The 14,536-nt window shown below is 41.4% G+C and overlaps 1 protein-coding gene across 5 annotated transcripts in view; it reads left to right on the top strand.

Moving 5' to 3' along the window:
* Positions 1 to 14,210, top strand: part of LOC112214510 (insulin receptor substrate 2-B) — a 28,733-nt gene extending 14,523 nt beyond the window's left edge. The window contains exons 2-4 of one of the 5 annotated variants that reach the window (XR_006078926.1): positions 9,942 to 11,716; positions 11,831 to 11,979; positions 12,054 to 14,210. Coding sequence is in view for 1 of the 5 variants with exons in the window: in XM_024373299.2 (XP_024229067.1) it covers positions 9,618 to 9,631 (14 nt within the window). In the remaining 4 variants the exon portion in view is untranslated. Of the gene's footprint in view, positions 1 to 9,617; positions 9,920 to 9,941; positions 11,980 to 12,053 lie in introns of those variants that run through there. The other 4 variants (XR_002948120.2, XR_002948122.2, XR_002948123.2 and 1 more) reach the window with 4 other exon arrangements.
* The last annotated feature ends 326 nt before the right edge of the window (positions 14,211 to 14,536 follow it).

The raw sequence follows: 14,536 nt of genomic DNA on the forward strand, positions 1-14,536 counted from the left end.
ATCCCATTTTACTGTTGCGGACATTTTTTACGTTTGCGGCATTACTGAGCAACCCAAGCGCAAACTTTTTTTCTCCCTGGCACATTTCCCCAGGTGGCCCCCGCATTGCCTTCGCTACTACTACTAATTTTCATTCCTATCACAGTGCCTTATTATGTTATCATTACAGTTTCTGCATAACATGTTTTGAATGTTTGTTTTTTTACTGAGTTAATGCTAAGCTAATTGCCATGTTTGTTGACATCATACAATACGTGACAACCAGAATGCAAATGTCTGTCAGACCAAAGATATTACAACAAAATGAGGTGAAGGGATGGTTCACTCGTCTTTCGGGTAAACTTCCGGGAAGTGAATGATGGTAGATGACACACCCCCTTCAATATACATACTGCAAACAGACCCAACTCTTGTAACTGTTAATCTTTGGTTGATGAGAACTAAACATGGCTGCTCGCACAAACTATCGTCGGATTACTTTTGATTTTTAGGGAGTGTTTTACTAAATTCTATCACTGGTGAGGTCACCTGTGTTGTGATGAATTGTAAATAGTCATTTCTAATTCATATTATGGTTTGTCAGCTGAGAGTTCGTTATGACCAATGTAGCCTACATCTTCTGGTGTGGATGAGAATTGGTATGCTGGCGCTACTTCTATGGATGTCTTAGCATTGCATCCCAAAAATAAACTGCTCACATTGAGGACAGCTTTGTAAAGAATGTGTTTGTGCAAAAATGTGTCCAGGTCTAACGCTGCGTCAATCGTAACTGGACGTTCTAATCACACCGGTTTGAGCACACGTCGCAGGGATCACTGTAGAATGAGCCCACCCGTGTGTTCGTACGTGTCAAAGGGTTAATCACGTTACATTATTTCACTGCACGTATTATTTACAGTTCACAACCTGCTACACTTGTGCGGAAACACAAATGTAGCTTTTTAAAAATATTTTGTTTTGAGCAAGTGTCTGGTTTCTCTGTTCTGTTGATGTTAACGGAGTGTGCACGCATGCCTGAGCATGCATAGAAGTACCTGGCCTTCTGTGGGCAAATATAGGAAAGTGCCCATTTGGGGATTTCGGATTGTCTTAACTGAACACATCCACAACTAATAAGCTGATCTTCTCAGTGATTTTCTTTCTTCACCTCACATAGTCAGACAAAGTCTGTTTTGTTTTTTTCTACATCCATTGCGAATGATAATAGTTCCTCGCAGTAGGCCTATTTTGAAAAATCTTTACTACAATCTCTCTCCTGATAATCACCAAGCCTCTGTGTGAAAACTACTATTTTCCTTTGGGCACAAACAGTTGTCTGATAGCCCAGAATAGGCTAGTTGATACAATATTGCAAGTTCGCTAGTGGAAAGCTTCAGGCCAGACCCAGTTGTTTGATTTGAAACATTGTTGCAATGGCTCAACCTCTGTTCTGTCTGTCTTGACAGGCTCAGTATAGAGATGAATGCGATTTGAAAGTACTGGATCTTATCATTTTTGACTTTCGGTTTTATGTATTTTTACTTAGGCTATAACTTTTATTGTCAACTATGGGCCAATGCAGCAGTAGGCCTATCTCTAGTTCCATGCACTCATTTCTTTAGCCGCCAATAGATCACGTATCATCAATGTGTCCATATGGCAGAGGCTGGTGCTCTCGCATTAGTTAAATTTCAACTTTTAGATTTTTATCATTTGAATTCAGAATTTTGTAATAACCACGTGACTGATTTTGAAAATAAACTTTATTATTGAGATGAAACTGTTCCACGAAAATGAGCATATGGCAATCGTAACTGGCACACAGATCGGTAAAAATTGCAGGAGAAATTGAATTGAAAAATAATTGCCTCCGCATTTCTATGGTCAGATTTTGCCTGTAGGCTACTTTGAAGCAAGGTAAGACATGCCTCATAATATAAAGTAAAACGTTCAGGTTTCAAACGATGAAGTAGGTTTTAAAATAGCATACTGGCTCACATTGTAAAGAGCCTACTGTTGCCTGCACTTGACTGGTGAATGGGAGGTGTGCTTCAATTATCTGATATATAAAAAATAGTTTTTAAACATGCACCAAAACTGTTAACATTTTAGAGTTGTTGCGCGCAATGAATGTGCTTATAAAAACACATGTTTTACTCCAGCAGAAACCAGCAGAGGATGCTGTGCTTGTGTGATAGTCGTTATTTATCCAATAAATAACAAATACAGATGGCAATTTAATTCCACTAAATTATGCAAATGTACCTAATATACTGATAAACGTGACTCAAATGTATTTATAAGGACTGCTATTTCAATCAATTCATAAAAAGTGTTATTTTACAAAAATGTTATGCTGGTCAATTTGGCAGGCTTTAAAAAATAAAAATAAATTAATCAGCTGTAATTGCGGCATTTGGCCAACGGAAACTTGTGTGTGTGCTGTGCTAAGTGTTTTCTCTGGGACGTTAGAGGACTGACTAATAGGCCTTGCTGGAAAGTAAACGTTCCCTCCTATCCACTTAGGAGGAGGATGTGAGGTGACTAATATGAATTTGGTTGAGTAATCATGTGCCTTGAGTGTAAAAATCCCCCTCAACGCCAAAGCTTAGTGCTGTTTGTATGACCATAGAAGGACAGTAGAAGTTGGCTAATGCTGTTCGTAAGATCGTAGTGTGCTCACTGCGCACATTTTGTTCACTATAATTTAATTGTTCAGTGTCCCTAGTATTGCTGCACCGTATACTGAAACTTCAGTACCTTTTTGATACTAGAACATGGAACAGTTCTGTACTGGAATTTGTTACTTTTGGTACTTCTGTCAAATTTGTCTCACGTCATACAGATTGAGAGGATCCAGTCTGTAGTAATTTGTCTGAATCTCCTCAAGGGGACACTAGAAAGCGAGCTAGGCTACTTGCGCATGCAGTTCACACAAAGCAAGCCACTTCTGAGAGGAAAGCGGGAGGGGAGAGAATGCTTCTAACGAAAACATCATACCTCTACAAAAGTAGCTCCAGAAGCAAACTATGGGAATGCTTTGCTTACAGAGCAGATGAGGGCCAGCCCACCAAAACAACTAAGAAGAATGTGTTCCAAAACCATGCAGTGCAAGGGTATAGTTGCAAAATTACATTTTAAAAACTATTTTACACACATTTGCATTGTAACGTTATTCTACTAGCAACTAAATTCAAATGATTTGAGTGACAATGACATTACAACCTGAAAGTAATGTGAAATGTACTCGTAACTTAGCAATGGCAGCAATATATTTAGACTAAAGTTACTTCGTGTTTGGCTGGGCTTGTTTGCAGTAGCCAGCTGGCAACCCTGGGTAAAGCATTGCACCCTGGGAATCATAGTAGGCTGTGTAGAATTCATTGTATATTTATGGTGTGTAGACTATTACAAAGTATAAGCTTCAGAAATTAGTGTGTTTTGGAACATAACTATTCATTTAATACAGTAATTGATTTAGCTATAATGAATCATAAGTCTAATGGATGTAATTTGACCCAATATTATGGCCATAGATGAGGAAAATGTACTTTTCTACTATAGGCTAGTGAATTTGCGGTCTATTACTTGTCTTGTAACAGAGTACGCAATGGCATTCCACACTGCCCTTTCCCACGTGGACAAAAGGAATACCTATGTGAGAATGCTGTTCATTGACTACAGCTCAACGTTCAACATCATAGTGCCCACAAAGCTCATCACTAAGCTAAGGACCCTGGAACTAAACACCTCCCTCTGCAACTGGATTCTGGACTTCCTGACGGGCCACCCCCAGGTGGTAAGGGTAGGCAACAACACATGTGGCACGCTGATCCTCAACACGGGGGCCCCTCAGGTGCGTGCTTAGTCCCCTCCTGTACTCCCTGTTCACCCACGACTGCTTGGCCAAGCATGACTCCAACACCACCAAGTTTGCTGACGACACAACAGTGGTTGGCCTGATCAGCGACGAGACAGCCTATAGGAGGAGGAGGTTAGAGACCTGGCTGTGTGGTGCCAGGACAACAACCTCTCCATCAATGTGAGCAAGACAAAAGAGATGATTGTGGACTACAGGAAAAGGAGGGCCGAACAGACCCCTATTAACATCGATGGGGCTGTAGTGGAATGTGTTTAGACTTTTTCAAGTTCCTTGGTATCCACATCACCAACAAGCTATCATGGTCCAAATACACCAAGACAGTCGTGAAGAGGGCACAACAGCATATTTTCCCCCTCAGGAGACTGAAACGATTTGGCATGTGTCACCAGAGCCTCAAAGTTCTACAGCTACACTATCAAGAGCATCCTGACGGTTGCATCACCGCCTGGTATGGCAACTGCTCGGCATCTAAGGCGCTACAGAGGGTAGTGTGTACGGGCTAATACTTCACTGGTGCCAAGCTTCCTCCCATCCAGGACCTAAACTCAGCAAAAAAAAGAAACTTCCTCTCACTGTCAACTGTGTTTTCTTTCAGCAAACTTTACGTGTAAATATTTGTATGAACATAAGGTTCAACAACTGAGACACAAACTGAACAAGTTCCACAGACGTGTGACTAACAGTAATTGAATGTGTCCCGAACAAAGGGGGGGGGGGTCAACATCAAAAGTAACAGTCGGTAGCTGGTGTGGCCACCAGCTGCATTAAGTGAGATGTGAGATGTTACCCCACTATTCCACCAAGGCACCTGCAAGTTCCCAGACATTTCTGGGGGGAATGGCCCTAGCCCTCACCCTCCGATCCAACAGGTCCCAGACTTGCTCAATGGGATTGAGATTCGGGCTCTTCGCTGGCCATGGCAGAACACTGACGTTCCTGTCTTGCAGGAAATCACACACAGAACAAGCAGTATGGCTGGTGGCATTGTCATGCTGGAGGGTCATGTCAGGATGAGCCTGCAGGAAGGGTATCACATGAGGGATTAGGATGTCTTCCCTGTATTGCACAGCGTTGAGATTGCCTGCAATGACAAAAAGCTCAGTCCGATGATGCTGAGACACCCCAGACCATGACAGACCCCCCCCCCCCATGTTTTTACACTGCTGCTACTCGCTGTTTATCAATGCATAGTCACTTTTCCCCAACCCAATGTACAAACTACCATGACCAACTGGTACCCACGCACATAGACTCTGTACAGGTACCATATATAGCCTTGTTACTGTTATGTAAATTTGATTTGATTTTTTTTTTTTTAAATTACTTTATTTAGTAAATATTTTCTTAATCAACAGGCAGTTCAAGAAATTAAGTTAAGGGCTTGTGAGTAAGCATTTCACGGTAAGGTCTACCTACACCTGTTGTATTCTTCAAATGTGGCAAATAAAATTTGATGTGAAATTTCACTTGCATGTTCTGTTCCTTTGAATTACCATAATCGAAATGTGATTTCTGTCATTCTGAGCACCGTTGCCGGACACCCTAATCAGGTTACGCACCCACTGAATATGGGTCCGGTAAATTTCTCAAATGTACAGGTAAATGAATGTGCTGCAGGTCAGATGTCCGGCGCCACATTTTCCTGTGTGTGCTTTCTAGGATAGTGTTGTCACGATACCAGTATCGCAATACTAGGAAGCAAATCATAAAGTGGACTGAATTTGAGAGGAAAACTGAGGAAAACGGTCCTAATGTTAGGGAAGAAACTGCCTTATGTTGTCGCCCAGAGTCACATTTAGTTTATTTTGCAAGATATAATAGCACACAATATTTTCCAAAAGTAGGCTTTAAAGGACCATATTTTTTTGTGCTTTGTTTTCTTTTTTACCAAGGGAAATCTGGTATCTTAGTACCCTAGAAGCACACTCTGATTTATTATTTTATCTTTTTTGTATTTTTATAAATGTAACCTTTTTGTGTGTGTGCCACTTCCTCACCCATTATCTATCACCTGGCATTTGGCCATGACCACCTTGTCATGGGTGTGTCTGAGATGGAGTGACAGACCTTTAAGGACACACACATACACACACAGATCCTTAGGCCAAGTGGAAGGATTGCACTCCCCGTTTCAGAGGAGATGAGGGGGAGGCAAGGTACTGAGTGTTGGGAAGCCACATGGGCAGCCTGGTCGCTCCGACTAGACATAGTACACATTGTTTTTACCTGTACTATGTAACTCAACGTATAATACAAATGTGTGAGAGACCGTGTTGACATGGGTGAATGGCATTACCACTAAGCCTGTTTCGACTCCCATCGTTTAATTATGGCATTTATCTATTGGACTTGACCCGTTGGATGGAACTGACCTAAAGTTCTTAAACTAGAGCTGGTCGGAAGAAGAGGGGGAGAATGAAGAGCAAATGGAGTGGGAGGAAGAGAAGGAAGGGTGGTGAAGCCGAGTAATCTAATTGGTTTTCAAGTGGGATTAATTAGTCTCCAATGTAGCTAGGTTAATTCCTTCTCTTCTTCCTCCTTCCGGCATCAGTAGTATTCTCAGGTCAATCTCGCTCCCTCTTTCACACTCTTTCTCCTTCCTTTTCAGTCCAGCAGTCTGTCTTCTCTGCTTATCCTGGGACAGTAGCGTTGGTGGCCATTTAACGTTGCTAACATTAGGTGGTGTGTGTGTGTGTGTGCACGTACACACTGTACAAGTCAAACATTTGGACACAGCTACTCATTCAAGGGTTTTTCTTTTTACTATTTTTCTACATTGTAGCGAAGACATCAAAACTATGAAATAACACATGGAGTCATGTAGTAACCAAAAAAGTGTTAAACAAATGAAAATATATTTTATATTTGAGGTTCTTCAAATTAGCCACCCTTTGCCTTGATGACAGCTTTGCACGCTCTTGGCATTCTCTCAACCAGCTTCATTTCGCTACACACAAGCATTTCGCTACACTACAAGCATTTCGCTACACACAAGCATTTCGCTACACTCGCATTAACATCTGCTAACCATGTGTATGTGACAAATAAAATTTGATTTGATTTTGAGGTAGTCCCCTGGAATGCATTTCAGTGAACAGAATTTCTTTCCTTAATGCGTTTTAGCCATTCAGTTGTTATGGCAAGGTAAGGGTGGTATACAGGATATCCTTGGCTATTGGCTAATCAGGGACACGTAAGCTGATTGACAGTTTACCTTTTACTGCAGATCCAAACCAATAACAACAATAACCTAAAACCTAAAACGTCTTAACTGGGAATATTGAGGAACTGGGAATATTGAACCACCAGCTTTCATATGTTCTCATGTTCTGAGCAAGGAACTTATACGTTAGCTTTTTTACATGGCACATATTGCACTTTTACTTTCTTCTCCTACACTGTTTTTGCATTATTTAAATGTTTCATTATTTGAGACTAAATAGATTTTATTTACTTATTATATTAAGTTAAAATAAGTTCATTCAGTGTTGTAATTGTCATTATATTTATTTTTTAGACTAAATTTATCTGCTTTTTTTGGTCCTCCAATCTGTATCGGTGTTGAAAAATCATAATCGGTCGACCTCTAATCCTGACTGTTATAGGCCCATTTCTACTTTGACCTGTTTATCGAAAGTGTTGGAAAAACTTGTCAATAATCAACTGACTGGCATTCTTGATTTCTAGTATTCTCTCGGGTATGCAATCTGGTTTCTGCACAGGTTATGGATGTGTCACTGCAACCTTAAAGGTCCTCAATGATATCACCATTGCCCTTGATTCTAAGCAATATTATGCTGCTATTTTTATTGACTTGGCCAAAGCTTTTGATACAGTAGACCATTCCATTCTTGTGAGTATTGGTGTCTCCTGAGGGGTCTTTGGGCTGGTTTGCTAACTGCCTCAGAGTGCAGTGTATAAAGTCCGAAAATATGCTTTCTCAGCCACTGTCACCCAGGGGTACCCCAAGGCTCGATCCTAGGCCCCACGTCATCTCAATTTACATCAACAACAGCTAAGGCAGTAGAAAGCTCTCATCCATTTATATGCAGATGATATTATTATACTCAGCTGGCCCCTCCCTGGATTTTGTGTTAAATGCTCTACAACAAAGCTTTCTTAGTGTCCAACAAGCTTTCTCTACCCTTGAACTTATTTGGAGGTGTTCAGAACAAGGTTGTGGTCTGGTAAGAAGAATGCCCCTCTCCCCACCGGTGTGATTACTACCTCCTGAGGGTTTGAGCTTGAAGTAGTCACCTCATACAAGTACTTGGGAGTATGACTAGAAGGCGGTACACTGTCCTTCTCTCAGCACATATCAAAGCTGCAGGCTTAAGTTTAAATCTAGACTTGGTTTCCTCTATCGTAATCGCTACTCTTTAACCCCAGCTGCCAAATTAACCCGGATCCAGATGACCATCCTTCCCATGCTAGATTAGGGACTTAATTTATAGATCGGCAGGTAATGGTGCTCTGGAGCGGCTAGATGTTATTTGCAACCAATGCACCTTATAGGACACATCACTGCACTCGATACTCTGTAAACTGATCATCGCTGTATACCCGTCGCAAAACCCACTGGTTGATGCATATTTATAAAACCCTCTTAGCCTCACTCCCCCCGATCTGAGATACATACTGCAGCCCTCATCCTCCACATACAACACCTGTTCTGCCGGTCACATTCTGTTAGAGGTCCCCAAACACACATCCCTGGGTCGTTAGTCTTTTCATTTCGCTGCAGCTCGCGACTGGAACGAGCTGCAACAAACACTCAAACTGGAGTTTTATCTCAGCTTTATCTCTTCATTCAAAGTCTCAATCATGGATGCTCTTACTGACAGTTGTGGCTGCTTTGTGTGATGTATTGTTGCCTCCACCTTCTTGCCCTTTGTGCTGTTGTCTGTGCCCAATAATGTTTGAACCATGTTTTGTGCTGCTACCATGTTGTTGCTACCATGCTGTGTTATGTGTTGCTGCCTTGCTATGTAGTAGTGTTTTCTCTCGTTGTGATGTGTGTTTTGTCCTATATATTGTCTTTATTTTTAATCCCAGGCACCCATTTTCCTTTTTGGTAGGCTGTCATTTGTAAATCACAATTTGTTCTTAACTGGCTTTCCTAGTTAAAGGTTAAATTAATTCAAAGTTGAGGTAAGTAGATTTAACATGGACTTAGCATAATAAAACAGACTTAAGTATTTTTTGTTTGTTAAAGGAATAGTTTGGGATTTTGGCAATGAAGCTCTTCATCTGACTCTGGGGAAGTAGATAAACTCGTGGATACCATTTGTATGTCTGCTTGCAACTTAAAAAGGAAGTGTAAACGCTAGAGAGCATACTAACACTAGTTAGCAACTGTGCAATGACTGAAAGTCTATGGGAACAGCTAGCATGTAGTCTTTGTCATTACTCTAATCCTAATGAGCACTGAGTTGCGAAATGACATCTTGTTTCCTTCATACTGTACGCAGCGACTTACAAATGGGTGTCGACAAGTTCATCGGACTCGGCGGAAGTAGATAAAGGGCTTCATTGCCAAAGGGGGCCAGTTGAGGCCGTTGTACAGTAGTGTCCAGCAGTGGTTGGAGCCTGAGCATATTGTTATGGTCTAAGTAAACTGCTGTAAAAGGATCCTTAAGACCTCTCTCCATCTCTCTCATCTCTCCATCTGTTTCCCCATCTCTCCTTCCCTTCCTCTCTCGCTCTTTCTGTGTCCCCATCTCCTCCCACTTCTTTCTCCATCCCCCCCTAACAGACAGAAAGCGTTAGCCAGCATTCCTGTCGCTCCAGCCCGTCCACAGCTGAAGCCCTCTCTCAAAGCAACTGTATTGTGACCCAGCAGCCATTGTTATAACAGGACAAAGCCCCTATCAAAGCCCTGCTCAGGGTCAACTGGGGCCAGCCTTAAAACACGCACGCACGCACACAGGGGGAAATATACGCACACGCTTTAGATACAGGGGATATGCCCAGCCAGAGCCCAGCCTAATCCACTGCCAGAATGTGTGGACCACGAAGGGACATGCTTCTTTACCAACTTTCTTTTGCTGAAGTTAACTGATGCGCTCTCTCTCTACAGAATGAAGCTGGATGGAGGGATCTGATCTGAGATGGGGTTTCTGTGGTGTACCCCTCTAACTAAATCCCTCCACCGCCACCCTTCAACCTCGACCCCAAGGTGGCTCAAGGTCACGCCCCCTTTGAACCACAACACCATGAAGACGGCAGAAGATGAAGACGGAAGGCGCTCGCATTTGAGTCTTTTTACACATATATATATATATATATATCTTCTTTTTTTGTGTGTGTCGGTGGCTGGTTTTGAGGCTGCTCTCTCGTCGTTAAAGGACTTTAGATATAAAAACATTATTTCTGATCTACAGCACAAAAAGGGAGCTTTGCTCAAACATGGTATCGCTGTAAGTTAATAATAATAGCCAAATAATAATACAACTCTTAGACTGGGTTGAGACTGGTCAGTAGAGTTTACTCTAAAGTATTACTCTTATCTTAGAGTTTACTCATCTTCTCACTGAGAAACTGCTACATGTATTTAAAGCCACATAGTGCATTTGTTATCCTGACATGGTTTATTTAGTATTTTTCTATTCGCAGAAAAGGGTACTGGACTCGACGATAGTCCCAATGTTTTCCATAAAAGACGCAAGTACTTTATTTCCACTCAAGGGCCTTATTAGCACAGGTCTGGCTCACAGATGTATGGAGATATATACACATACACATACACACTTTCACTTGTCTGTGCTCTTTAGGCTACAGTCAGGGCCGTAACCAAGGTTTTTGTGAGGTCTGGATTTTCTTTGAGGGGGTGGGCATTGAAGCTCATTTACTGCATTTCTGTACAATTCAAAAAAAGCTATTTGTAGAACAGCAAAACAAGCAAAAATGACCACCGCCATTATCACCTTGGCTGCTGTAGGTTCATTCATGCACCTCAGTCGATCTACAAACGAATATTAGCTATACAATTGTAATGTTATATCCCTGAAAAGGGGGGGTGAAATAGGAGCAATGATTCAAACTGACACATAGCATCGGCGACTAAGTCAGTTGTAATGATGAATTGCAGAAAATCACATTTTTACTTCTCTTTTCTCAAATTACATAGCATTAACGTTTGTATCCCTAGGCATTACTAATCGAGCTCTGCACAAACACATCAAAGGAGCACACAGATCGTATTATCACATGCACATGAATTATTAGAATATTATGATTCTGTATTGATATCAGTGATGTAATGGGTAAACTATAAACTCCAGGGGTAAACAGTTACCAATATAAATGAAAACAAAACGTATGTCATTTTTAGTGTACTGTAATGTTTGCATTTTGATTCGAATGTAACGTCTGCCTAGGCCTATAGGGAAGATGTTCATATTGAAACATATATATTTTAAGTTCCTAACCTATTTAAAAGATTAGTACAGATTTTCTCAGGGGGGCCCAGACCCAAGTTTGGGAACCACTCCTTCTCTGCTTCCATTGCAGCCTGCCTCAACCTTAACACTTGAGTGCCACATCACTGTCTGTTTCAGTAGCCTACTCTCTGTAAAGCAAAGTTATTGTGAGATCTTAACCTATTTTTGTTTTTTTGCTCCTGTTGAGGTCGGCTTCGTTTAACATTAGCTTCATCCTTCTAGCTGGCCCTCGGCCTGTGCCACAAGAGGGCACAGTTAGCCGTTTGAGAGCGTGGTGAATGTGCTGCTAAAAAGGAAAATCCGGGGAGGCAAATCCAGGGGACGCAGGCGAACATAGCGAACAAACCACTGTTCCTGATTCCACTCGTTCGCAAAGAAGCTGGCGTGATTTAAAAACAGCCAGATCAAGAATGTAAGTGTTTTGAGCTTTGATCAATGCTGAAAGCAATATTCAGATGTTGACCCATAATAGATTATTTTTAATAGAAAGAAAATGAGAATACCGGACCGCTGTGTCCTCATGCAGTTACGGCCCTGGTTACAGTGACTGACCACACACACACACACGATGCCCCCTGTTGCAGTGACTGACCACACACACACGATGCCCCCTGTTGCAGTGACTGACCACACACACACGATGCCCCCTGTTGCAGTGACTCCTCTAATACAACAGTAAGTGTACTGGGTGACACACGGGGCTGGGGTCACGTTAGGGGTTCCAGTAACCTGACTCTACCCCCCCCAAGGTGCAACATACACACACACTCTGCCAGCCCCTAACTTCCCTGGTTACGCACCGCTGGACCCCTCCCATTGCCAAGCATGTAGGCTGGCTGTAGTGAGGGAGAGATCGCAGGGGAGTGAGGGTCTATTCTCGGCCTAAACTGGGATCCACAAGAACCAGTTCAGAGAGGTTTTCAGGATATGACAGTAAGGCACAAGTAAGGTCAAATACGTTGTCTAATATGTTGCTTGGAATCCGTGTGCCATTTAACAGAGGAGTGATCAATTTACCATCCTAACTGAAAGACTGCTGTAGGTTTTCCTCTTTTAATTTTCTTTCATTTCAGTATTTTGACTCGTGTGCCATGTCTTTAAAAAAAATATATATATATCCCTAAAAAAAATGTACCCTCCTGTCTCCCTTCTGAAAGGCTGGAAGCAGTGAGTTCTGCTAGAGTACTGTTGTGTATTTTTCTGTGCAATCTCTGTCAGCCTTTTATATAGTTAACCCTCTCTATGGGTGTAGGTGGGGGGGGCAGAGGGAGATGATGTTAGTGGCACTATCGATTGCGTGACTGGAGTGTTCATTTTATTCGCTCGCCTGACTATTCCCCCTCTTTCCCTTCCCTCTTTTTCTAGATCCCTTAGTCATTTGATATGATGACTGAACCAAAATGTCAGTGAGAAGAAAAGAAAAGAGCTTGATGCTTGTTAGGAAAGGGGGGGGGGGGTTAGAAGGGCTCAAAAGTATCATGGTACGTCTCGTCGTGTGTTAACTAATGTATGAAGATGATTATGATATATTTGTTGGTGCAGAATAATGGACTGTGGAAAAGGTTGACACCCACCCGAGCAAGAAAAGAAAAAAAGAACTTTCAACAACCCGTCAGATCCCATTTGGTACAACCAATGTCTTATATGGTACTGTTGCGGTGCACAGAGCCTGCTGTTACTGTAAGTTATGGAAAATGAACCGTTACTATACCTACCCAAGGCTGAAACCATCGAACTAGAATCCTCATTCTAATTCTGTGGTTGGAACACGTTTTAAAGGCTGTACTATGATTTATTTATTTTTTTGGGTTACGCTGCAGCGCTTTTCAGCTATTAGATTTGAACAATACAAAAGCTTTATTTGGCAAGACTTTCTGTGATTTAAGAAGTCTTACTTAATTAAATAAATAAAAAATAGGCTTGATTATCAATACTCATATCAGCCTTGTTCAGTTCTGTACTATTTGGTGGATGATGATTCTACTTTGTTCTGTTGATATATTCTAGGCCAATATGGTCCGGTCCCACACTTCTTACTCTCGATGTATTGGACATGCATTCTCAGTAGTGTGCTACTAGTGTGCATACTAAGTAGTATGCTAGTGTGGATGTTGGAACAGCTGTAGAGTTGAGTAAACAATTACAAACCCTTTTTAGGAAATAATGGGGGAAATTCTAAGAACTACATAATATATTACAGAGGAACTACACGGTACTGCATAAATGTGCAACAGTATTTTTATTTTTGTTTATCTACTTCATAGAAAGAGCAGAAGTTAAATCTCCATAGTTTTTTGGGTGTTGTGTTGATACTTTTGATTGAACACTTAAAGACGGGGTTTAAAATCATTTTTAAGCTAAACGGAGACAGTGGGATAAACTTGTTTTCAAGAGTATGACGATGTAGACACTTAGCAGTTTTGTAAAAAAAAAACAGAAAAATAAAAAATTACCTCTGCCTGATGTTTTTGTAACTTACTATTTTATTTGCTGCTGTGTAGTATTACAAAATAACCAGTTTGAATGCTGTTGATCTGATGGCAACCATGACGATGTCATTTTCATTGCTACCTGTGTTTTCTTTCAGAATTTAATGGCATTGTCATTTAGCTTTTATGGAACAGACAGTTCTTCATACGGTGGAGGTGTTAATCCTCATATGTGCATTATATTTCTCTGCAACGTATGTCCTTAAGGGGGGAAAAAGGTGTTAAAACAAAAAAGAGAAATTATTTAAATATGATAGTATTTTTTTCATGTTAATTGCGCCTCCTTTTTTTTCTCTCTCACTTCAGGGGAGATTGAGTGAAGTCCTAGTGGAGGAATTTGGAGCATAGTGTTTATATTTATCCAACTTTTTTGCTTTCAATAGAGCTATTGCAATAAAAGTGTTAATGTACATCTTACCACCTCAACTGTCCCTCATTATTTGTGTGTGTACGTATTAGTAAGCCTAGTCTGAGCCAGAATGGCCCGTGGGGCTAGAGTTTATCTACTGTTTCTGGAGCGTAAGCGGAGTTGATGTACAAGTACAGCAGTGAAGGCTGCTAAGGAGGATGGCTCATAATGGCTGGAATGGTATCAAACACGGTTTCCATGTGGTTGATACCATTCAATTGACTCCATTCCAACCATTTACTAGGTGTCATCCTCCCCTCGGCAGCCTCCACTGAAGCACAGTATACACACAGTCCCCTGTCCTGGGGGTATGGTGTGTACTACATGTCATAAG

The sequence above is a fragment of the Oncorhynchus tshawytscha genome, linkage group LG15 (genome assembly GCF_018296145.1).
Source record: "Oncorhynchus tshawytscha isolate Ot180627B linkage group LG15, Otsh_v2.0, whole genome shotgun sequence".
NCBI lineage: Eukaryota > Metazoa > Chordata > Actinopteri > Salmoniformes > Salmonidae > Oncorhynchus > Oncorhynchus tshawytscha.